The following is a 27,214-nucleotide window of genomic DNA, read 5'->3' on the forward strand; positions in this document are numbered from 1 at the left end:
CAATACTTTAGTAGTTGAAAAACTAAGCTTTTTTTTCAAGTTTAATCCTGTCACAATTAACTAATTTCCATTGAACTGAATTCAAACATGTAATGCTTGAATATGTTTGTATAACAGGAAATTTAATTAAACATAATAATTAAATACTTTACTTACCAATCAAGTTAAACATTTGTATGTTTATATGTGAAATGTTTAAATACTTAATTAACACTGATACTATTATTATTATTAGTAATAGTATTTTAATTAGTTGATTGATATTAATTATCAGTAATAACTGTGACTTCTAGAAACAAATATGTGGCGGCCATTTAAAACTATCATTATTTTATATCTAAGAGCCCCTATTAATTAAATAATGCAATTATTCCTCACCATCATGTCTAAAAATCACACATCATTGTACTTTAAAGTACTCTTGCTTTATTAATACATAAGGAAATATGAATCTTTCAGTATCCACAGTGTATTGAGTTGAGGATAATGTAGCGGTTTGTTACATGAAGGTCACTAAGTGTAAAATAACTCATATTCTCTGACATCTTACTTGGGAGTATTGTACTGCAAATACTGCAGAATTACATACATTAAATCATTTATTTTCTGGAGAGCAGGAAATTCCTAATTTGTTTCTAGGAAACATCCTGAGGTCAATACTGCCTCTATTCAGATGCAGGCATGGAGGTTTCTGAAACCTGTGAAGATCTTAAAAAGCTTTTTCTAAATTTGAAGCCGGATAGGATAGGAATGGTTGATATGAATGAGAATATGAGAATGCTCGGTATCTTCACATTACTTACTACTATATGATAAATGTAATTCTAGAATATTACAATAATAAACATTTAACCCTTTTTTTAACATTGCTTTACAAATAAAACAATTTCCAGCCTGCAAATCTTTAATTTATTACTAATTTACATTAAGATTGAAAGCAATATATTATTTCCATCACCAAAAGCGATGGTGTGAATCATTTCCAGTATCTGTGCAATAGATAGATCTATTCTAACTATATGCTATATGACTATAATCAATTGTAATTATTTCACATAATATGAGCTAAATAAATGAATCCTTATACTATATTAATATTAATGAAATATAAATTACTTAGCTCATGTAACTACAATTATATTTTTTTAAATTTAAGATTATTCAGCAACGTATTTTTTAGTTACAATAAAACAGTGATCACCTTGGTAGCCACCAATTTTCAGGTTGACATTTGTTATATAAATCAATTAATTAAATCGTGACCAGTTCAAGAACACTGGTAACATGAATATAGAAAAGTAATGATACATTAAACTGGATACAAACTGAATTTGGATGTGTCCTGCTACATCACTAATTAGTTATAACTTAATCCATGAAATAGACAAGTCGTTAGAATCGCTGCTAATTAATCATTATAAACATTTCATGTCGGAAGTCATTCAGAACTTTAACTACATAAGTAAATAAAGAATTTAATTATTAAGTTTACTTAGCAATTAGTTAAACTTCTTATCGTTCAAACATATGTGAACATACATACTTTTTCGATATTTAATTGTAATAGTAATATTATTATAATATACATCTGCTACACAAAATGGCAGTCCACTTCAACATTCCTTTAAAATAACACTTTCTATGTACGATCATGTAATCTTTTGTCTTAACTTTTCTATTTTTAAAAATTACAAATCACTTTTAGTAATACTACAATACATATTATTAGAATAAAAGAACTTAAGAAGCAGGCACGTGTAAACGTTATACTCTCAAAACCTTTTACTAGTCTTCAAATAAAAAATATATTTTCACTTTTTAATGTTACCAGAGATCTCAACTTAAATAATGAAGGAAATATTTTAACTTGGAACAAGTACTATTTATTGCAATTAAATCCCTGTCCGATGAAACTACGCTACAGTAGATGATTCTTTAAATGAAAATAACAAGGTATTACTACTACTAATTTATGTAAGGATGAAAGGTAAAGAGGAAAATGTTCCATATTTTTATATGATCAGTTTATTGATGAAAATGTCATTTTATGGTTATAAATTACAAAACCAATATGTTGCAATTTAAAAACACTGATGGTAATACTCAAAACTGGTAAGGAATGTAGGAAAAGACAATTGAGAGGGCGTCTTTTGCAATCTTTTGTGTGTTTTACACACAGCTAAAATCAGTAACGTTAAAAAGTAGTCAAGAAGGATACCTTTTTTTTAGTTTTCCAGTTTTTGAAGACTAATCTCAGTAACAACTGTAGTTTTGTGAGTTTTAAAAAAAGAAAAAGCGATTAAGAAATAAAATATCTACAACAACTCTATTTTTTATTACTATATTGAACAAAGCTTGAACCATATTGCCAATTATATAACTAGTGCTATGTTTTACAAATTATTTCTTTCTTAGTTTCTACAAAAGAAGATCAAGGTGATTCTATATTGCCAAGCCTGATCAGGTACAAGAATTCTTTGCTCTTGCACAGATTTTTTTTTTAAAAGAACAGGCTGTAAATGCACAAGAACATGCAACAACAACCTCAATAAATTTAAGGAAATAAAATAAAAAAATTTTTAGCAATATTAATGATAAAGACTTTTTAAAGTTGATGGTTCTGAGGTTCAAATTCTGGTAAAAGATAGTTGATTTTATGTGAAGTTGAATATTAGACAGCGGATACTGGTGCACTTTAGTGGTTAGGGTTCAATTAACCACATGTCTCAGGAATTGTCAGCCTGAGTCTGTAACAAGACTGCACCTAATTTACATGTCATACATATCATCCTCATCTCATCTCATTGGGCCATTAAGGGGGATGCTTATTGATCACTAGTTGAACAGATTGCGACATGCACATTAAGGGAAAAAATTAGATATTCAACAAAACAATTATTGATCTAGAAACTAAAGTAAAAAATGATAAATTTTATAATTTCTTTTGTATCATGATAAAAAAACAAATTAATTAATCAAAATATTGCACGATTTTATTACTAAATAGTAAATCAGAAAAATTATGTAATTTAATTTTACATTGAATAAAATTTCATAAATCCATTAAAACTTTTTTTTTTTTTTATTATATAAAGATTTTCTTTACTCATAGAAAGAAAAAAAAATTAAAGAATGCCAGTTATAACTAAAATTTCACTAATTAATTATATTAACGAAAAACTGAAACAACTTACTGTAGATAAAGGACATAAATACTGTTATTAATTTAATTTGAATTATTATAATTTATTAAAACAGACTAAAAATTATTTATAAATAAGTAATAGAAATTACATGATTCAGCAAAAACAAAACTTGCTGACAAAGAGGAATTATGAATAATGTCCAAATGAACTACTTCAATTTTAGAGAATGTGTTAACATACACTGATCACATCCCTAGCAATGTGCTGTTTTTTAGATGGTGCTAAGAAATCTAATCTATTAGAATAAGTTATTTCTCCAATAAATAAAATACTGGGATAAACAACAATGAGCAATATATATATATATATGTAAAAAACCACTGAATTTAATCAGTAAGTTTTAATTTAATTTCCAAAATGAAAATTTCAGGTACTTACGTATTAACGCCACCGCAGCTACAGCTTTATTTAAAAGCAAAGTAGTCAATCGGATTTCGGTGGAAAATGAACAGTCTCTTTACTTATTTTATAAATATAATTTAACCAAACTTAACCTTCGCTCGCTAACCTTGAATAATTACCACCGTCATTTTTTGAGTATTTATTTAATAAATTCAGTAATTATTGCAATTATTTATTATTTAAATAATCAAAACACTCCAGTTAATTAGTCAAGGTTAGCAAGCGAAGCGAGCGTAGGTTAAGTTTGGTTAAATTATATAAATAACCATTTATTAAAATTAATAAAGAGACTGTTTTGAATCTATGTTAAACTCTATATCGGCCCATTTTCCACCGAAATCCGATTGACTAGTTTGTTTTTAAATAAAGCTGTAGCTGTGGTGGCGTTAATACGTAAGTACCAAATTTCATAAATGTTAAAAATAAGATGGACTAGTAAAATACAAGATGATGGGTTTACGGCAAATTTGGGGCAGAATCCTGTAAAAAGAAAAGCAAGGGTGGTAGGCCATATATTTAAAGCACCCAGTCATTGAATTTAATTCACAAAGGAAGTTCAGAAGGTACAACAGCACAGAGATAGAGATTGAAATATATTAAACAGAAAATTGAGAATATACCACACGATAGGAATGCTTTGGCTAAGAGAGTCACAGATAGTAGAAAGTAATTAAGTGTATCGACCAATCAAATGATTGAAAATCTACAAAAAATCATAAGCCTGATGACTAACAAGTAATTTAACGAAATAAAAGTATTCAGAACTATCGCTATTAACATCCTCTCCTTAGGGAAACACGAGTTATTTTAATAACACACAATAGAATTACTTCAAAAACATACAACAAACAAATCAGGCATTTCAATTTCAGAGAATTCTAATTCCTTATAGGCTAGATTATTTAGAGAAAGATCGCTTACCTTCGGTAACTGTAACATAAACTACAACAGATGATTTTACGCTGTTTCCAGCTGGAAAAACAGTCCTAAAGCAGTTAAATTATATTTTTTCTGCAACTTTTTAGGATTTATTTTTTTATAATCCATTTACTGTCAACAAACTTGAAACAAATCAAACATCCGAAGCTTCTGTCTATGAGGTAGTATTTTTCTAATGAAAACGATATATCGAAATAGCTTAAACTAAACCTCGTTGAAATATCGATGAGGGTTTTTTCACCTTTACATTTATATATTAACACTTAAGTCGTCGCAAATAACGACCATGACACTATATTTTAATATTAACTTTTTGAAATAATTAATTACTATAATATCAATTATATTAAAAGAATAACAAAGTCTCAATCGATATTTTACGGAGTATATTTTACAATCTCCTTGTACTTTCAATCTGCTATATCAACCAATTGCCTTGCCAATGCCAAGTATTTTACATCATCAATAATGAAATATAAAGAGATATATATTTCCTGTTTTCCAAATAATCGCATTGCTCTTACTGTTTAGTTATCATAATGTACTAATTTTAATTTTTATGAATCAGAAACTAAAGGAATGGATGAACTTTTTTTTCTTTTCCCTGTTTAGCCTCCGGTAACTACCGCTTAGATAATTCTTCAGAGGATGATATGTATGAGTGTAAATGAAGTGTAGTCGTGTACATTCTCAGTTCAACCGTTCCTGAGATGTGTGGTTAATTGAAACCCAACTACCAAAGAACACCGGTATCCACGATCTAGTATTCAAATCCATGTAAAAATAACTGGCTTTACTAGGACTGAACGCTGTAACTCTCGACTTCCAAATCAGCTGATTTGGGGAGACGCGTTAACCACTAGACCAACCCGGTGGGTTAAGGAATGGATGAACTGACCTAAAATATTAGGTAATGTATTAGACGTACTGCGAAATAAACAACTCTTATTTTTTATTGCTATATTAAACAAAGCTTGAACCATATTGCCAATTATATAACTAGTGCTATGTTTTACAAATTATTTCTTTTTTAGTTTCTACAAAAGAAGATCAAGGTGATTCTATATTGCCAAGCCTGATCGGGTACAAGAATTCTTTTCTCTTGCACCGATTGTTTTTAAAAAGAACAGGCTGTAAATGCACAAGAACATGCAACAACAATGTCAGCAACAACCTCAATAAATTTAAGGAAATAAAATAAAATTTTTTTTAGCAATATTAATGTTTTTTTTTTTTTTTTTTTTTTTTTAAAGAAAATAGCTCTCTAATCTGAGTTACTGTTAATGAAATATTGATACATCACATAGCATCATAAAGTGTTATATAATTCATATTAATTTATTTTGAGTTATATACACATTAAATATTTAACCCTTCGGGCTAGTCTAGCGGTTAGCTTGTCGCAAATCAGTTATTTAACAGCTGACTTTTTAAAGTTGATGGTTCTGAGGTTCAAATTCTGGTAAAAGATAGTTGATTTTATGTGAAGTTGAATATTAGACAGCGGATTCTGGTGCACTTTAGTGGTTAGGGTTCAATTAACCACATGTCTCAGGAATTGTCTGCCTGAGTCTGTAACAAGACTGCACCTAATTTACATGTCATACATATCATCCTCATCTCATCTCATTGGGCCATTAAGGGGGATGCTTATTGATCACTAGTTGAACAGATTGCGACATGCACATTAAGGGAAAAAATTAGATATTCAACAAAACAATTATTGATCTAGAAACTAAAGTAAAAAATGATAAATTTTATAATTTCTTTTGTATCATGATAAAAAAACAAATTAATTAATCAAAATATTGCACGATTTTATTACTAAATAGTAAATCAGAAAAATTATGTAATTTAATTTTACATTGAATAAAATTTCATAAATCCACTAAAACGCTTTTTTTTTTTTATTATATGAAGATTTTCTTTACTCATAGAAAGAAAAAAAATTAAATAATGCCACTTATAACTAAAATTTCACTAATTAATTATATTAACGAAAAACTGAAACAACTTACTGTAGATAAAGGGCATAAATACTGTTATTAATTTAATTTGAATTATTATAATTTATTAAAATCGACTAAAAATTATTTATAAATAAGTAATAGAAATTACATGCTTCTTTCAGCAAAAACAAAACTTGCAGACAAGGAGGAAAGAAAACAAAGGTCAGTGGCTTAGCTAAGAATAAAATAACCTGTAAAAAGAAAATCTTTTAGTAATGGACGAAGTTAAAGTCTTTTAACAAGAAAATTTCAAAGTTTTGTTCATTTCAGATGAAAAGAACAAAATTGAGATTGTAGACAAGCAAGAAAAAGTCTTACCAAAAGCTCTCAGTAAATAATTAAAATTTTAATTACATTCTGTGTTCAACTCAACACAAAATGATGGAAGAGGGTGCAGGTGTTTCCACATTCATTCACAACACACAATTTAAATCTACTCAAATATAAAATACAACTTATAAGCTACTCATATGTCTTTTTCATTTGAAAAGATTTTAAATATTTCTGTCCAGTCCCAGGGCATTACAGGCTGAGAACTTGCCACAGTTGTTTCTGATTTCAGGTATTTTATAACTGCTGGAGAAAACTTTAATACCAGACACTTTCAAAGAGCTTTTAGAAGGCATACTTAGTACACATAACAAGGATAAAACACCAACTTAATAAAGTACATCCTTAGTTCACTAAATTTAATCATTGTCTCACCTACCGCATATTGACTGTAGGTAAAGAGCTCTCAAGAAACCATTTTCTAGAACATTTAAGTTTCCTTCTACACATGAAACAAGGGAACACTTCTGTCATTTTAAAATGAAAGTAAACTTGGAAGTTTTTAAGAAAGAAATGAAATTTATATAAATTACAAATTGAAAAATGTAAACATTTGGAGAGCATTACAGACATATTATTGAAAAAGGGATTCCAACAATACCGTGTGATAACTGAGTATGAACCAATCTATGTTAGAATCCTCACTTCAGCGTGTAGATAATTCCTGTTATCAGAACTATTTTTGAACAAGATGATTTTGAATGAATCCAAGCAATCGATTGGAAAAACAGTAAAATATTCCACCACTAAATGATGACAAAAGTGTCTTCATCAATGAAAGAACCATTGTCATAATTTTTTGCAAGTCCATAAAATAAAGGTAAAAATTAATATTACAATGCTCAACATTCAAGGAATGGTAAGTGGTATTTTAAATGATACTACTCTTTCACTCAAATCCTACTCTTTAATATCTTTGCATTTGAGTTAGCTTGTTTAACATTAGGAACATAAATTTCACTGATGATGTCAAATTTGGAAAAAGGCCCCACAAGTTATTTTAAAATTCACTTGGGCATTCCACAAAAAAAGTGAAATCAAATCTATCCCTTTAATTTCTCTAAAATTTCTTTTCAAGATAGACCGCTGAAGAATTCTTTTCCTAAATCAGGTAGGAGAGGAAGAAACCCCTGGAAGAATCTAAATCCAGAGATCTTTGGTGTTATGTTTGACAAAAAACTTGTACAGAGTGGTCACACTCTGTGTATATATATATATATATATATATATATATATATATATATATATATATATAAATATGTGTGTGTGGGTAAAACTAATAGATTTTTAGAACAGATTAGAAATTAAAAAATGGCAAATTGGTTTTATCTAATGTTACTGACTACCTTATTAATAACAAACATTCTGTATCTGATCTTCAGACAAATTTGGAAATAGGTGGAAATCAAAAAATTGAATTTAATAATAATAGCAAAAATTTGGACATTTTGGACTTGGCTTTTATAAATATATAAATACAAAAAAATTTCCAACTTGATGAACTTTCAGACAGAATTATGAAGATGACACTCTATAAAAAGTGGCAACAGATGGCAGCGCGTTTTTAAATAAAAATAGATATGATCAGAATGTAGATAAATAATTTCAAATCAATATCATCAAATACAATGTATATATATATAAAATTTTAATCTTAAAATGTTGGTCTGTACAAATACAATAATTAAACTACTGGTCCTAATTCTTTAAAGAATATACTTTTTAAAGCAGTTTATGTTTATATAAATACTATGTTTTATATATAAATAGTATGTTTTATGTTATAATTCTGTTATGTGTAAATTCTATGTTTTCATAAACTACTTTTTAAAACATTTTGATTCGAACTCACAGTAATTCATACTCAATACTCACACTCCATTAGTCCTGAATTAGTAAAGTTTCAGTGCACTGGCTGTTTTTGTTTTTGAACTATTCATAACTGTAACTATTTGTGGAGTCCAATTTTATAACAAGAATGTTATTTGTTTAGATAATATTTACATTCCCCTCTAATTCATGTAGATCCCATGGTGAGTGTAGAAAAAGTAATACAGCCGCATAAAAGGAAATTTATATTTTTACATTCATCTACTACTTGCATTATCTTTCTTTTTTTTAACTTTTATAACCAGATTAACAGATGAAACCTCATAAGTTATACCAATGTATAACATAAATCAAAGTTACCTAAATGCATCACATTTACAAGATATCTATGACCATAATTGTTTGATTCCCCATAAAATCAGTAATGCCATCTATCAGCACTGTACAGTTTTCATTTCAGGTATCATTAATGAGCTTGTAATGTATTACATTAAATGAAATGCAAGAACCTAGAGCTCTAGGATAGACAGCTGACAATTCAAATCCCAATAGGTTCAGATTTAAACCCAAATTCTCTCTTACTAGCACATGGAGATTACGACCCATGGCCAACTGAAAACATAATTAATTCCTCACTCTCACAAGACTACATATAGATTACTGAATACGTTACCTCTGGACAACCAATTTTTCTTATGTCATAGAACTTTTAATGTTTAATATAGAACTGCCGTTGAAACTAAATAAGTTTGTGGATTTTTTAAATCCATAACAAAAGTATAATTTCTGAGAACATGAGTAGTATAACAGATAAACTAATATTACAACTAACAGGACAAATTAATCCTGTAGGTCATATTACATTTTTAAGTAATTGTATAATATTTCATTGTTTTCAAGTGTAATACTTTCTTTGAAAAAATTAAAAACTATACCGCTCAGAAATGCAACATCTCTTCAACATCTTCTTCTGCAACATCTCAAAGTAACATTAACTAATTCAGTAACTACAGCTTTCATAGATAGACCAAAAATTATTGAAGAAGCTGAATTTTTCTTTTGTGATATATGCGTGTGCACTCTTTTTGTATAATATGTGTTAAAAATGCAATTTTATCATTATAGTAACATAGTTAAACAGTTTAAATACAATATAAAGGTGGTACATAAAGTATGACATTTGTGTACATAATGGCAGTTATCAAACCTCCAAATCAATTTAAGCATTAGATGATTATAATTTAACAACTAATTCTTTTGGAAAATGATCAATCCATAAAATAAATTTAAGTTCATAAATAGATAACATGATTTATTTATGCTTTTAAAATTAATGTATACATTTTGAATATTCTTATCTTGAATATTATGTATTTTTTCTCTGTGAAAATTCAACTAAAAAATTAAATTATATATATATTTTATTTAAGCCAATGAAGTAAAATTAAAAATTTACAGTAGATGAAAACATTACCAGTTTGTTTTATATGTAACACTAATTCATTTTTATATTTATTATAAATTACAATTTTTTTTTGTCTTCAGTCATTTGACTGGTTTGATGCAGTTCTCCAAGATTCCCTATCTAGTGCTAGTTGTTTCATTTCTGTATACCTCCTACATCCTACATCCCTAACAGTTTGTTTTACATATTCTAAACGTTGCCTGCCTGCACAATTTTTTCCTTCTATCTAACCCTCTAATATTAAAGCGACTATTCCAGTTTGGCTTAATATGTGGCCTATAAGTCTGTTTCTTCTTTTAACTATATTTTTCCAAATGCTTCCTTCTTCATTGATGAAGTGTTTATTTCTAATTCTGATGTAAGAAAACATAAATACAGTATTTCAGAACTATTTAATGTTTTAATTCTAGTCAGCAAAAAGGTGATTAATGTATTATTTAATATTTACTGCTAACAAGCCCTGTTTTCTATATTTTAATTCCCATGATTTTTATCTCTAATCTTATACCACTGATGTAAATGCAATCAGTATTTAGACGACCTAACATTAAATATCCAATTATAATAAAACTCCCATTTATTGCACAATGAAAGACATAAATGTACTCGTCAAAATGTTTTGCGATAGTATTTCAGATAAATACTGATTGCAGTAATGGAATAAATTTTGCATTACTGCAATCAGTATTGTTGATTTCAGTACAGTAATCTTTACCTTACGTTGGTAAGGTATTTGACTATAATACCATATTTTTTTATCCCCCCTACATAGTAATGTCAAATCACACAATGTAAGTACAGTCCTTACACACAGGGCTTTGCAGCAGGTGCATGGAGCAAGTGGAGCAACAAATCTTTACTCGGAGCAACAACATGGAAATTTGTAGTATTTTGCTGCTCCGATGTATATATTTTTGTAATATTTGAGCTGGTGAGAATGGAAGTGACATAAGTCATAAAATTTAAAAATTGAGTTAAGTTGATGTGTGAAATCCTCTGACATAGTTCTGTTTTATTTAGAATGAAAATGGCTTTAGTCATTAGTACAGAAATTCACCACTAGGAACAGCACTAATATTCATTTCTTACATTTGATTTTTCAATAACAATTTTAACAAACCATTAAATGTTAAACTAAATTTCTTCAATTGGCCAAAAAGTGACTTACCGACTCATTCTCACCGACTCATTTTTCTTTGTTAAGTTTACAACACTGGTATTATTAAAAATGTGACAAAGTTGTCAAGCAATACATAACCTAACTATTTTTGCGCCTGGTCGTGAGTGTGAGAATCGTTCATTTCTGTTAGCAATCAGTTTGTTGTAATTGTAATTTTTAATTTGTTTGCCGAGGTAAGATTATTATTATTTGGTTATTTTGTATGCACAATTGTTTATATGCATTATTTCTAAAATAAAAACACTTAAATGTTTGATTATTTAAGACATGGTGTCAAACCAAAATTTAAAACTATCACTGCTGATAGACAGTCGATTTACGAAAGAGCTTAAAGAGATTTTCGTATTTGAATATGATAACAGGAAGAAGACGTCAGTTATAAACAAGATGGAACGCATTATAAATGGCAAATCTATACAATGCAACTTCAAGGCAAGTGGAACTAGTGTGTTGAAAATGTTCAATCTTTGGCAGCATGTGAAGCGCAATCATCCTAAAATTTAGGAATGGTTACTTAAAAAGAAGGATCCACTGCAACAAAAAATGTAATCACAAAAATTTTACCATTGCATTTTCATGTCATAAGAAATGCAGAACTGATCGACCAAAAACTGATACGTATTTAGCATTGTTGAAGATTACAATCGCTATGGATAGTAATACTTTCCGCAAGGGACTTGTTGAGATGGTTTGTATGAGTATGACACCACTCACTACGTTCACATTAAATAACAAAGGATTCCAAAAAATTACTGGTGAAATGGCTCAGAAGCTTAGTGTACCAACAGGACATGATGCTGTTCGTAACTTAGTAAAAAGCACAGCAGAGTCTACTCACATCAACTTAAGACAAACTTTAAAAGGACAATCACGCTGTTTAAAGCTAGATGCTACAACCCATGGAAATAAAAATTTTCTTTCCATCAATGTAGAATTTTGGAATAAAAAAAGCAAGAAACTGAAATAAAAACAATGGATATTATTGATACTGAAGGAAGGCATAACTCATTATATGTGAAAAATCAGATTAAAGAAACTTTAAACAAATTTGAAATCAATGAACAGCAAGTACTAAGTATTTGAGTAAATAATGCAGAAAACATGACATGTGCTGTAAATAAACTTTGAGATCGTGGAAATATTTCCCAGGATAAAGAAGATGAAAAAACTGAAAACATTGAAGAAATGAAAGTAGACATTTTGCAACAATGGGTTAAAGATACAGGCAACGTGCTCCTCAGATAAATCCTTAGCTACATTCTCAACCTCATGAAGTAAAAAACACAGAGGATCCTCCCATGCGATAGTTCAAACCCAAACAATTCTGCATAAAGTTTACAAAGTCATGTATTAGCTTGTAATCCTTTGCTACCTTTCGTTTCCTTGACTTGATGACACTGAAGCCATCACACCAAGTGTTTCCTCTCCCATTTTTGAATGGAGAGATGTCACAGCCAACCCACATCAATTTTACAATCAATGTAATTTCCCACAACGGGTACAATCCCATAAGTAGAAAATTCCCGCAGCTTGTAATAGTTAGACCAAAACCTCCTCTTTAATTGGAAGATTGAAATCAGAACATCCCCCTTCTGATCAAAAACCTTCAAAATTCTAGTAGTCAATTTTAAAATGCACTCAGAAATAACAAAACTTAAAGGTTAATTTATATGATTAGCTACAAAAATGAAAACTAGAAAAAAAATTAAACCTTTATAAATGAAGAAGCTATAAAACATTAAAGCGCTTAAAACAAAACACACTAACTGAAAAACATTTATGTTTAAATAGAAATACTTAATAATAGAAAATAAAATAAAACAAAGGACTTGAATTAATATTAAAATTAATCTTCAAGCTTTAAACTTCTAGATCCACTTAATCAAAGCATTGTATAGAGTTCAAACACCAATTAAAATATTTATTCATTAAAAAAGCAATATTTTAAAATGTTTGTATAATATCAGTACTAACAGTTATTTATCAAGTTCTTATCTTTCACTTAAAATAATTTTACATCAGAAATGTTAATTTTACAGCAATGTATGGTAGCACCTATTTTGCTGTTAACTAACTTAAACTTAACGACTGTACTTAAGCAAGTAATATCTTGATTCCATCCATATTTTGGTAGCAAGATAAATATAATATTGTTTTGTTAATGAATATTTACAAAGAGGCATTCAAGTTCTGCTTATTTTTACAGAACTTGAATGTTTCCTTCATTCTCTACTCTTTGAAGCTTTCCAGTTTTGTCATCAAACTAAATGCGTCTCAACAAGAAACATACTTTTCTAAGTAGATGGTCAGTTATAAATATTAGAATGAAGAAAAATTTATTTTACAGAGGATCTGATCAACTAAATAATTACTAAATTTTCATATGACAGAAAGAAAAACACTCCTCACAAATTTGTTAATATATTCAAATGTAATATCTCTTGTAAAATACGTTAAAAATTTGTTACTAATTTTCAAAATTAAAAGAAAATTGGCTTCCAGAACATCTTTAAGAACTAATTATGCAGCTGTTTCTTAATTTGTTACCAGTGCCACTATTGTTAATAACACTCACTTAAAAATGGTTTCATAATAGCTTTAAAGGGGCTTTTAACAAGCATGCTTGCGTACATGCGTGCATTTGTATATGTGTGAAATAATATGAATGATCTCAGTCACGGCTGTTCTTTTTCTGTATATTTTTTCAACTTAAGGATTTATAAATTTCATTCTAGGCAGCTCTGCACTGATCATTAGATAAATAAATAAATATTCAAGTTTTAAAAAACTATAGCGAGTATGATTCTTTCAAAGAAAAATGTTCACACATTAATAAACACGGTTATGTTTTATGCATTATCATCACACTATACTAGCGAATGACTATTTTAAAGAAGAACAATATTTCATTTTCTTCCAGTGTTTCATCTAACTCTTGTTCTAACTGAATTTTTATCAAACTCCTAAAAAGTTCTATTGGAAATGGTTTTATTGGAAAGTGAAGGTCGACAGACCTTCCAATAAAACCTCAAAAATACTTTTGTTGATCCAGGTTACTGCACATATTTTTCTTTCGATATAAAAATTTTTTAAAATTCAAAATACTCTTACAATGAAAAAATTATAAAAATAAAACCGGTAAATGAAAAAAAATCCTAGTGAATCATTTTTTAGAAAAATGGGCATTCATAATCATTAATTCAATTTGTACAGATTTCTGAAAGCCTCCATCCTACTACCCTGACTAAGTCCAAATTCTCAATTCCAACCTCCCAATATTATCACATTAATCATACTCCTAAATTCATAAAAGTCATCCAGTGATCGATTTATTTTTTGATCCCATGTTACTTTCTAATATTATTGCGATTTATATCTTTGTAAATAAAAATATATGAAATGCGTGTTAAAATATAATAACAGTCTAATGTCAAAAACATAACTGAGATGGATTGTTTGATAATCATTTTATTAAAATTGGGTAGCCATTCCTGAGTAAATTGTTCAGTTGTAGGGGACCAAGTGTGAAACCAAATGTTCAGCTAGCAGAATATAACTAAAATCAAACCTCAAAATAAGAATGGATGAAATAATTTAAATTATTAACCCTGTTAAATTTTAACAGTAAACAAAAGAAAATTCATTTCAAACCAATGTTTTAAGTACCCTCTCTTCTCTTGATCTTGTTTATTGATCCAATATGCATTCAATAAATAAATTCATAATATAACATATACTAGCTGTAATGGGAATCAAAATAGAGAGAATTCAAATAATTTAAATAATAATAATAATAAGAGGAATGCTGGCTTCTGATGTGAAAACTAGCAACATTCATTATTATTATTAAAGTATTCAGTTACTGAGTATTCTTTTAATCTTTTCTTCAAATAAAATGAATTTGAAGAATACTCTCAATACCAGTATTTCCTAAGCGGCTAGGGTATGTAGCTTCAGGGAACAAGATTGACTGAACATGGGGTATTGTGGATTTGAAATTTTTTTGATTGGCAATACTTTTTAACAAAATCCATTTAAATAAACTGCATTATTTGAACTTTTGTGAGTTGAATGTGGCAAAGAGCTAGAGCTCCTAGAGTAATAATATGACCTAATGTATTTAACATCTTAATGTTTTTACTTTTTCAGCTAGAGCACTATTTATTGCAGTTTTAAAAACATAACGAAGGGAAAGTTGGTCTGTATTTTGATATCTCCAATCTGGGTTAATATACATTGTGAAAATGTTCAAACAATTTCTATACATGGAACATTAATGGAATTAAATTTTGAACAAAATTAAAAACGGACAGGGATAGCTTTCACATTTTTAATTCTTGACTTCTTGTATGGTGGTCATGGAAAGTTGATCTTTAGTACATTGAAGGTTCCTTCAAAAATACTAGAATTATTTAAAATTCCAAAGTTTCAAGTTAATCGAATTTAGTGGTGTGAGTTACTCAATATTATTTCTAAACAGCTTTTGGCTCCTACCTTCAAAACCTACTGCCCAAAAAGTTGAAATTTGGCACAAATATTTTGCTGTTAATAAACCCATTTCTAGCTTGATCTACAACCCCGTTAGACAAGAGGGCATTATGTACCTATAATTTCTTTTAGTTAACTGTCATTTTTTTTTACCTTTATTAAGTAACATTGCACTGAACTGGGCCAACTTATTAAGTGAATATTACTCCAGAAAATAAACTTTTAAGCACCCCTCCCAAAAAAGTATAATTCCATTCAGGGACCCATAAATAAAATATAACTTTTTTTAATTGTAATTTTCATGACTGAAAATCAAACTATATTTGTATTAAATGTAGACGATATGCAAATTTAAAAGAAAACTCAAGTTGGATCCCCAACTTAACAATTTAAAAATTTCTTTAATTTTTTTATAATTTTTGATACTACATCTGTTTTTCAAATTGTAGGCTATTATTCAAAATATTTTATGAAGTAGATGTTGACTGATGGGGCTCAAATGGACCCAAATGTTTTTTGGCAATTATACTCTAAAATAAAAATAATTTATTTTACTGGGATGGAAATTTTTTACAAAAAATTTTGATTTTTTTTACATTTAACTGCATAATTTTTAAGGTAAAATCATCAGTTGATCAAGTAAATCAATTTTTTTTAATGAGCATTTTGACCTTTTTCACAGTAGTACTGTAAATATTTAAATATCCTGTGAAGTGTTAATCTGTGATATGTGAACTTTTCGTGGCTTTTTTTAAAATATTTTTTGAGACAGTTATTCTCAAAGAGAATGATTCAAACATCAAATATTTTAATTCTTGTTATTTAAGAGCACTAGGGAGTTTTAATTAAAAGGATTAGGGACTCCTGCAAGAGTCCAATGGAGGAGCAAGGGGACACAAATATATTAGACCTATTATGATTTTTGATTTTTCTGAAAATAGATCATTTCTTGAATGCTACGATATTTTATTTTTCCCCGTGAAATCAGACAGTTGAAGGTGTTACAATGTTTTCATCTTTGTTGAAAAACCAAGAATGAAAACAGAATGTCTGATCATAAAGAATCTAATCACAAAATTTAATGGATAGCAAGTGTAGTGTATAAATGGTTTTCTCAAAATATATATTAATCATATTATTAATATATATTGGAAGGGGTACCTCACCAAAGGATGAAGTAGCATAGGGAGATGATATGTACGATTGCTATCAATCTATGAACTTTGAAAGTATTATGCTTTAAAATACTGCAGAATTTCTCATACTGGTACAGTAATAATGGACAAAATCTGTGTCTTTCTATAGCAACAAGAGAAGAATCTCATATACTGTAATATGATAGTATATGAGAGTATTTTAAGTGTCATATGACAATATATGAGATTATAAAGTATACATAGGCTTATCATATTTTTTTGGGTCCAACCCAGGACATAAATAAAAATTAAGTTAGATATTTTTAAATAACTAAAAATAAAAAATAGTAAGATAATGCTTTTGAGGGTATGTACCCTCAAGTATCTACTACACAAGTGAATAAAAGCGAAGCAAATTTCTTGTCATCTTCAATAAATTTGCATATTTTTACACCACCACCAGTAATATATAACAAAGAAATAATCTCAAGAAAAGCTTTTTCTTATCCTTTTTACATTTTTCAGCCCATTCAATAGGCGTCAATAGCATTTAGGCCCATTCAATAGCAATCGATACGTAGTATTCGATAGTAGTAATTATATTATGTTTATTAAAAAAAATACATAAACTACTAAAATTATTATCTCTACCACAATAGCTAACATATAATATATAAAACTGATATGTAGCATACAAAATGCTTATCTATCCCCTCCTGTAAATATAAATAAGTTCAGAACGGTGAAGACTGCACCGTTCTGAAAGTAAAAATGGCAGAATCAAAAAGGGACTATCCATAATGGGGCTATACATTAAATCAATTACAGTTCATGAAAAGCAAAAAAACAATGATGTTTATGATGAGATCATTGAAGGAAAACCACAAAGATCTTATCGCTTCATCTGGCATAATTTTAGAGCTTGAAAAATACAGAGGATAAAATACAGACAAATTCTCTTGTTACACAATTACAATGGTGTTCAAAACTAGGATTTTTACTTTCTGTAAACAACACCGCTTTCTTATTGGAGACAGCATGACAAGAAATTTGCAGAGAATATCAGATGTTGAATAAACACCAGATTACTAGGAAAGCATATCAGTTTCTTTACAGAACAAAAGTTGTTTTAAAGAATTCAAAAGCAGAATATAAACTGTGTACACCGGCGTACAACTGTGAGGAAAGGATGGCATATGTAATGAAAATTTACATGTAATGTTAATGTGGTCTTTGGGGATATTAGTGTATATTTTGTTGAACAAGCTGAAATGAAAACTGTAAGTATTTTGGATAAGATGAGAGAGCAACAAATATTCAAGAGGTAAGAAGAGGAAAATATGTTGAAGAATGTGACACGTATTGAGGTCAATAACAAAAGGAGAAGGGACAAAACTGGCAAATAAAGGACTGTAAGGAATAGGGCTCGACTGCAATTTACAAAAGCTGCCAGCTCTATGAGATTTATCCATTTAATTACATTATTATTAAGAATGTGTTCACTTATCAGAACTTCATCACAAACTATCAGAATCAATTCTCACTATCGGCATTGAAAGTTTTCATCACACCAAAATCATATAGCCTATGAATTATAAGTGTTAAAGACTTCAAAGAAAAAAGAATTCTCAATCTGATGTGCTTATAATTTGTTCCTACAATTTAAAAATTCCTTAACTGTTATCAGACATCAAGCTAAAATTTCATGCAAGGCTCTCAAAACGATATAAAGAGATATGTAAAAGTCATTTGACCTTTATTTTCTTTTCTTGTTTAGCCTCCGGTAACTACCGTTTAGAGAATACTTAAGAGGATGATATGAATGAGTGTAAATGAAGTGTAGTCTTATACATTCTCAGTTCGACTATTCCTGAGATGTGTGGTTAATTGAAACCCAACCACCAAAGAACACCGGTATCTCTCATTAAAAATCTGTTATGGTTACATTTTTCCTTATAACTTAAAGTATCTTAAAATAGAAAGATGTAGGTGGCCAAGCAGTTACCGCTTGGCCACCTACATCTCTCAGATATCACTTCTCTGGATGTTTTTGCTTGGGGTTTTATTATAAATTATACCAAAGAAAATATTGAGATTTTAATGATTTAACACAAAAAATGTTAAAGGTGTTTGGTCTAATAATGCCGCAGATGCTCCCAAACACCTAGCAAGAGTTAGATTATTGTCTAGGCATCTGACCAGCTAAAAAAAGTGCATACACTGAAATTGACTAGCCTACATTAGAACATGACGAGTTGCTAAGTTTAGTAAAAAGAAGAAAGTTATTAACATGTACTTTTGGATACTTTTAGTCTGGACATCCTGTAGATTATGAAGTGTGTGTGTGTGTATATATATATATATATATATATATATATATATATATATATATATATAACAAAACAAAGAAAATATTATTTATAATATATAATTAATATAATATCTTATAAGATATAAATAATACAATGATAATAAATTTATAATAATTAAAATAAAAACACCTCATACTGCATGATATTTTTTTAATTCTTACAAATTAGCACTTCTGTGGTACACACCTTTTCATCAATGTATTTAATGTGTTTTAATACGTCTGATGAAGTGCATACTGCAAAAGCGCTAATATGTATATTTACACATATAGGGTGGGAAACATAAAACTGAACTGAGAGAGCTTGGAATTGCAGTTATTTGAACGTTACCTTTAACACTTCTGTTAACATCATTATTGGTTGTGAATGTTACTACTCTAATCTACTGCTGTCAGTTGTAAACTATTCATGGTTCACTGCAATAAGTTTTGTTCCTTAAGTTGTGCTTTTCTGATGCCTTAATAGCTCAAGGAATGGATTACTATTTTGGAAGCTAATCACTGTTCTTAAATCCTTTCCAGGAACACATTAAATATTCGCTAAAAAATTTCTGACTAATAGAATCCCAGCTAAGAGCAGCATACACAATTCAGTTAGAAAAAGGCATAACACAAGGTTGAATGAATAATCCAAGAATTAAAAGAAAAAATAGGCCAAAAAAGAAGAAAATTGTTTTAAACAATTTTCAATTGTTAAACATTGATTTCCAACGACTTAACTATTAAATCAGCTTGGTGGGTGAAAAAAAATATATACACACACACACAAACAAGTTGAGATACTGTATGTATCCAAAATTTACATAATGAAAAGTTAACACGTGGAACACCAATTTTCCAGATGTCCAACTAACTACACTGCTTAAAATTCAGACTATGTAATTAAAAAAAATTAATACATTATTTGAAAAATGTAAAGACTATTCAAATACATATTTTCTTCAAAAGGACTTTTTTTTATCAATCTTTATTTTACTGGAATTTTTAACTGAATCTTTGCAATTCGTTTAGCAAAAATAATACGTATAAAACCAACAATAACAAACATAACATCTAAAGTACAATTTAGAGAACTTTCAGACCCATTCATGATATGCACAAGGCTGATACAGGAAGATGGACTACCCCACTGTTCAATTGCGCCTTGGAATTCACAATGAGGAGTGGTATGAAATAAATACCAAGACAAAAGAAAACATAAAACTAAACTGCCTAGGCCTTACTGACGATCTAGTCCTCCTGGAAAATAGCATCCAAGAAGCCAAAACATAAATAAGTTCACCACTGGAGATACCACACAGAATAAGCTTAAAAATCTCTTTTTAAAAGAACAAAACTGATGTTAACTAACTTTCCACTTACAAACAAAATATCAGTAAATAATCAAGAGATTAAAAAAGTAGAAAAATTCATATACCTTGGAAAAATAGTCACATACAACTTAAACAAGAAAACCACATGCAGAAATAGAATCGACAAACTGTCAACAGCACAAAACCTCACTAACAACACACACAACAAAAAATGCCTCTCATAGCCACCAAACTCAAACATTACCGGTCGTCGTCCAACTGTAATAATATAAAGTAGTGAAACTATATTCCAAACAAGCCACACAACATTCTAAAACTCGAAAGAATAGCAATGACCTGCATAAACAAAAACTACTACACAGAAGGGCACTGAAGGGTAATATAGAACAAGGCAGCTTATAAGGAAATGGAACCTGTAACGATCACAATATGAAAACCGAAAAAAGAATTCCATATGTTAAAAAAATAATTTTATCTCTAAGGCAATTTTTAAGTTAGATCTGGAGTAAGGCAAGCTAAACATCTGTTCTCCACGTTTCCTAGTTTTTATAAATTACATTAGTTTAATTTAGTTATATGTTACATATACACGATTGAAGAGCTTAGTTAAAAACCACACCATATGGCAGAGTATTTCTTCACTAAAAGAGGATGAATATATTCTGGGCCCATCAAAGAATTAATTCGGCAAATGGCCTCTTCAACACCACTGTCAGTTAAAATAACATTTGCTACATACACAGCAGATGTATATTCACATATTTCAGTCGTGATGTTGACTGAAATATCAACCTAATCACCTATAAAATCACAAATAAATATAAAATGTGCACTTGCTTGAAAATAATTAAAAAATATAATTAAACTATTTTGATACAGTATTCCAAAATTTGTGTGCAGGTGGATAATTCACTAAAGATGACAATGGATCAAACCAAAATATCAAAAATGGATTAGAACAAGTTTGATTTAGATTTCAATATAATAGTGTATTATATTCTGGTGATATTTATTAGTGAACTGAAAAAATAAAATAAATTTAGGCAAAATATTTAACACAGGATCATTTACACATATATATATTAATTACGCAATAAAACACCTTTACAAAAGATTTCATATCAGATTACAATTGAGAGACCCAGAAATGAATACGGTTAACTGACATACAGGAAAAACTAGTAACATAAGGAACAAAAATAAATTTGAAATTATCTTTAATTAAAATTAATTAATAAATTTATTAAAATTAATTAAAATAAAAGATAATAGGTCTCCTGGGTTAAGTAGAAATATAATCTGACCTAACTTAACCTACACTCGCTTCACTTGCTAGTCAAGGTTAGCGAGCAAAACAAGTGTAGGCTAAGTTTGGTGGATCTTATAATAAATATATATGTATATTTATTTGGTTATTTCATAACCGAACATGGACATATATTTATAGCGGTGGTCATATAACCCATGACAACCAAGATAATTTCTTAGAGTTATAAAATCTTGGGAAATAAATGAATATATCTACAATAATGAAAAATATTAGTACAAGTGATAATCGGCTTTTATTTCTAGAATTTTCTAGAGAATCACAGGAGAAAGAAATTGAATGATGTAGATCTGACAATGTGTGGTTCATCAGTAAGATTTGGTTTAACAATTTTGTTTAAAAAAAGATTCTGATTTTTCTAGCGGGGAAACAATTATTATAATCTGAAAAGAAAGATAAAATAACAAATTATGTGATATTAAAACTTCAACTGTGATTAATTTTATGTCGCAATAATTCCAAATAATTCATTAACCAAATGAATCAAGACACCCACGTTCTCAAGGGCTACATTAGGCAACATTCCACTGGATCTGATGTTCATGATCAGTTACTAGCATTTCTAAACTTATTTACCTTTTTTTACTGTGTAAAATAAAATGTAAATAAAGTATACTAACTAAAAAAGAATGAGTGTACTTTAAATACTATATAGAACTGCACATTACTGTTGTTTTCCTAATTCAAAACGAATTAAAATACATTTTTCTCTTTTAATACAGTTTTTAAAAAAATATTTCCTATTTCAGGAATAATAAAAGTATTCAATCCATAAAACAGTAAAATTAAGATAGTTCCTGTAAGATATTCATTATATAAAGATATTTGTACTTATTTTCAGTAGGCCTTTAATGGTAGCCAAAAGAAAAAACAGATCTGTTCAATATACATAAATTATATTTACTATTTATACAACTAATGTATTTTAGATGTAATATAAAAATTAGGCAATTCCTATAAAATTATAGAAAACATGAAAGACATTTTATATTCTCTTTATAAAATTCATTTTAGTTCATACATAAAATTGATCAATTATTTTTATACAAAAATTTCTCCGTATTGATGTATCACATAAAAAAAAAAAATCAAATCACCCTTTTTTTTTTTGAATAGAACAAATTTTGTAAATTGGAAGTTTATTATTTAAATAGAATAGATTTTAAATTTAAAAACGAGATTTCATTTAAAAAAGTGGATCGTATAAATTCTAGCAAAGAGCTATTAAAAACCATGTTGAAATTTTAATTTAGTTTTCATCAAGCAATAAATGAAAAAATAAATATTTAACTTTAAACCGATATATTAAAAAAAAAACTATGTTGTATACAATAAAATAAATCAAATGTTCCTCACTTTAAAATAATGTCCTAGACTGTGTGGTTTTTCCTTTCTAGAAAATTCTTCAGTTATACAAACGACACGCATAAAGGTAAGCGATTTGACGAGACTTTGAGATGTCTCTTAATCGGCACGACGTTATAAGATTTACAAACAACTTTCTTACTTTTCTGTGTGTCTGATCGGTCGGTGATATTAGAGGAGTTTACTCGCTCAGACTCGAGCGACTCGTTTGAGGGATTTGGTACGAGTTTAAAAGAATTCAAAAAGAACTTAATTACTTTTCGGTGTTTCTGAGTGAGTGTTACAATTGTTTACTCGCACTAACAACCCCCTCGTGACTGAAACCCCCCTGTTTAAAATATAAATTTGAATTTTAAATATATACTTTAAAATAAAAATTAGAATCTAATTTCAATATGATTTTATTTACTTTTTACCTGCATTAAAATATTATTTAATAAAAACATTCGTTATCAGAATTGCTAATCTAGTTGAAAATTAACAAATTTGTTTTTTGAATAGTAATTTACAGAACTGAACTTTCGTTTTATACACCGATAATTACATTTTCAATTAGGAAAAGTAAGAAAGAAAATTTAATAAAGAGAATATTTTATGTTCTCTAAGACTGAAAACGGTATTATTTGATCAATTAAAATTGTTAAATATAAAATGTATTTGGTTATAAATTATTTTCTAGACATATATCCGTGCGTAAATATTTATTTGATTTACTGATGTGTACTCTAACTTTTAAAATAATATAAAAGGAGATTGATTTATTTCTTCCTTACAAAGCTGAACATTTGCTACTGTAAAACAGTTAAAAAGATAAAACGCGTGTCTGTCTATTGAGTCACGTCTGTCTATCTCCCACTTATTCGTTTCTCATTTTACCCTCTCCACTCTTTCTATATGTTTTTTATTGTAAGCTATAGTGGTATGTATTTTATTTGTAATAGCACGTACTCATTTTTGTCCTTGAACGTTAACTAAACGGCATTTTTTGTTTTAAATATTACCATCAAAACAACACAGATTTTATTCTATACTCTTGACCATAGGGGATAAGACATGTTTTTTCTGTACTTATAAAAGTAAAATTAACAACTATACTGCAGCTGCCTTTCTTTTTTTGTTTTTATCCCTCTCAGATACAAACACATACACACACACACACAGAGAGAGAGAGAGCAACAGATCAAAAGACTTTGCTTTGAAGGAAACACAGCAGCGACTAATGGTTGTAAAAATTGATTTTTATAAAAATGCTACCGTATTTTTATAAAAAAAACTGTTCTCCTGGAAACAAATTGTAGCGTGTATACGTATCCTTGAATATATTGTTAATTTAATACGTGCATTAATCTGCACATATCAAAAAAGTATCTTGGAATTAATTTTTTTTTTTTTTTTAATTACAATTTTATGTTTTCGGTTATGTGTTTTTATACTAATTAGTACATTTATTAATTTTTGCTTTACCACTAACGATTGTATAATAATGGAAAAACGCATCCCGCATCTACTATTACAAACCCTAATATGGAGAACTTGAAAGTAGCGGATTTACCAAGAATTTATAGAAATCGCTTTTGCTACTGGTCAGATTTTCTAAGAGCATGTCGCTGGGAGAAGGAGGGAAACAACCTTTTCTGTACGATTTGGTGTCTCCTGAAAACGATTCTGCAACGTTTATATATATATATATATATACACATTTAAAAGATTTTTTCACCCGCTCTACCGGACGCAAATTTTAACCGATTTTGAAGAATCGATGGGGGAGATGTAAACCTGTTGAAAATACATCCCTAATGAATTTCAAATGAATCGGTTATCAGAAACCGGAGTTAGAGGAAATAAAATTGGTTTTTGGATACGTTTTCAAAGATTTTCAAGGTTTTCACGTAGTAATTTGAAAGGTAACTTGTTATATAGAAAGCCAGAATTAGATTTCTGTGAGCAATACGTAGCGCGAAATAATTTTGTACGATTCATATTCAAAATATATATTTGAACCAAAAACTGTTTGTTTAAAGAAAAACAAACCAACATACTTGGCATTTATAGACCTAGAAAAGGCTTTCGATAACTTAGACTGAAATAAAATGTTCATCATTTTAAAAAAAAATTAGGGTTCAAATACAGAGATAGAAGAACGATTGCTAACCTTTACAGGAACCAAACAGCAACAGTAATAATTGAAGAACATAAGAAAGAAGCCGTAATAAAAAAGGGAGTCCGACAATCCTTGTCGGACTCCCTTTTTTATTAGGATAGGTAACATCCTGTTACCTATCCTAGTTACTTTTTAATCTTTACATGGAACTAGCTGTTAATGACAGGGCAATTTAGATTTGGAGTAACAGTACAAGGTGAAAAGATAAAGATGATACGATTTGCTGATGATAGAGTAATTCTAGCCGAGAGTAAAAAGGATTTAGAAGAAACAATGAACGGCATGGATGAAGTCCTACGCAAGAACTACCGCATGAAAATAAACAAGAACAAAACGAAAGTAACAAAATGTAACGAAGATGAAAAAATAACGAAGAAATACGAAGAAAAAAAAATGTAACGAAGATAGACCACTGTATGTGAAAATAGGAACAGAAAAGATTATGGAGGTAGAAGAATTTTGTTATTTGGGAAGTAGAATTACTAAAAACGGACGAAGGAGTGATATAAAATGCAGTACATCACAGGCGAAACGAGCCTTCAGTCAGAAATATAATACCGTTTACATCAAAAATTAATTTAAACATCAGGAACAGATTTTTGAAAGTATATGTTTGAAGCGTAGCTTTACATGGAAGTGAAACTTGGACGATCGGAGTATCTGAGAAGATATTATTAGAAACTTTTGAAATGCGGTGCTTAGGAGAATGTTAAAAATCAAATGGATGGATAAAGTGACAAATGATGAGGTGTTGCGGCAAATTGATGAAGAAAGAAGCATTTGGAAAAATATAGCTAAAAGAAGAGACTGAATATAGGCCACATATTAAGGCATCCTGGAATAGTCGCTTTAATATTGGAGGGACAGGTAGAAGGAAAAAATTGTCTAGGCAGGCCACATTTGGAATAAGTAAAACAAATTGTTCGGAATGTAGGATGTAGAGGGTATAACGAAATGAAACGACTAACACTAGATAGGGAATCTTGGAGAGCTACATCAAACCAGTAAAATGACTGAAGACAAAAAAAAAATGTTTGAAGCCAAAATCAAATTTTTCCAAGCACTATCGCTATAATATTTTAATTTCACAATAATCCAAAATTTGATCTGGTATGAAGAAAGGGAATCAGTTTTGAAATTTTAATCGTTTTGAGATAATTTTATAATTTTATTTTTTGTGAACATAGCTCCAAAACCACGTAAATTATACGTAATAGTATCAAAACAGGTTGATGGCAAGTAGCAGTATTAAGCAATTGATGCCGTCAAACTCAACAATTATGTAAAATTGAGGAAGAACCGAAACATAAATATACAAGTATAAAATACTTAGTATCTCGCAGTATTATCTATGACATCGAATACTGAGGCCGACCATTCCTGAGATTTGTGGTCAATTGAATTTTTGTTTTTTGTTTAATCTCCGGCTCCACAGTTAAGTATTGCTTCAGAGGATGAGATGAATGATTTGTAGCCTGTGTTAAAATGCCATGCCTGACCGGTATTCAAACCCGGAATCTCAGAGTCAATTGAATCCCAATCACAAATGTTCACCGGTATCCACTGTCTAGGATTATAATCCGTATAAAAGTAACTAGCTTTTACTAGGACACAACACTGAAAGCAATATTATTTTCAAAAATCATTACACCAGCGGAACATCCTTTACAATTAATTCTTAACTAAAACCGG

General features: G+C 29.0%; 2 protein-coding genes and 1 long non-coding RNA gene across 7 annotated transcripts in view; 2 read left to right on the forward strand and 1 right to left on the reverse strand.

Annotated features, from left to right (window-relative positions):
- The window catches only part of LOC142334081 (uncharacterized), a 211,038-nt gene that overhangs the window by 101,325 nt on the left and 82,499 nt on the right, over window positions 1-27,214 (forward strand). The window lies entirely within an intron of this gene.
- LOC142334083 (endochitinase-like) overlaps window positions 1-27,214 on the reverse strand; it is an 87,394-nt gene that overhangs the window by 25,146 nt on the left and 35,034 nt on the right. The window contains exon 1 of one of the 5 annotated variants that reach the window (XM_075381770.1): window positions 4,530-4,704. The exons of the other annotated variants lie outside the window; for them this stretch is intronic. Coding sequence (XP_075237885.1) covers window positions 4,530-4,547 — 18 coding nt within the window. The 5' untranslated portion in view covers window positions 4,548-4,704. Of the gene's footprint in view, window positions 1-4,529; window positions 4,705-27,214 lie in introns of those variants that run through there. 5 annotated transcript variants of the gene reach the window in all.
- On the forward strand, window positions 5,038-6,761 carry LOC142333799 (uncharacterized). The gene is made up of 2 exons (XR_012758698.1): window positions 5,038-5,457; window positions 6,679-6,761. It is a non-coding gene; the product is annotated as an uncharacterized LOC142333799 (long non-coding RNA).

This window comes from Lycorma delicatula, chromosome 13 (assembly GCF_047948215.1).
Source record: "Lycorma delicatula isolate Av1 chromosome 13, ASM4794821v1, whole genome shotgun sequence".
Taxonomy (NCBI): domain Eukaryota; kingdom Metazoa; phylum Arthropoda; class Insecta; order Hemiptera; family Fulgoridae; genus Lycorma; species Lycorma delicatula.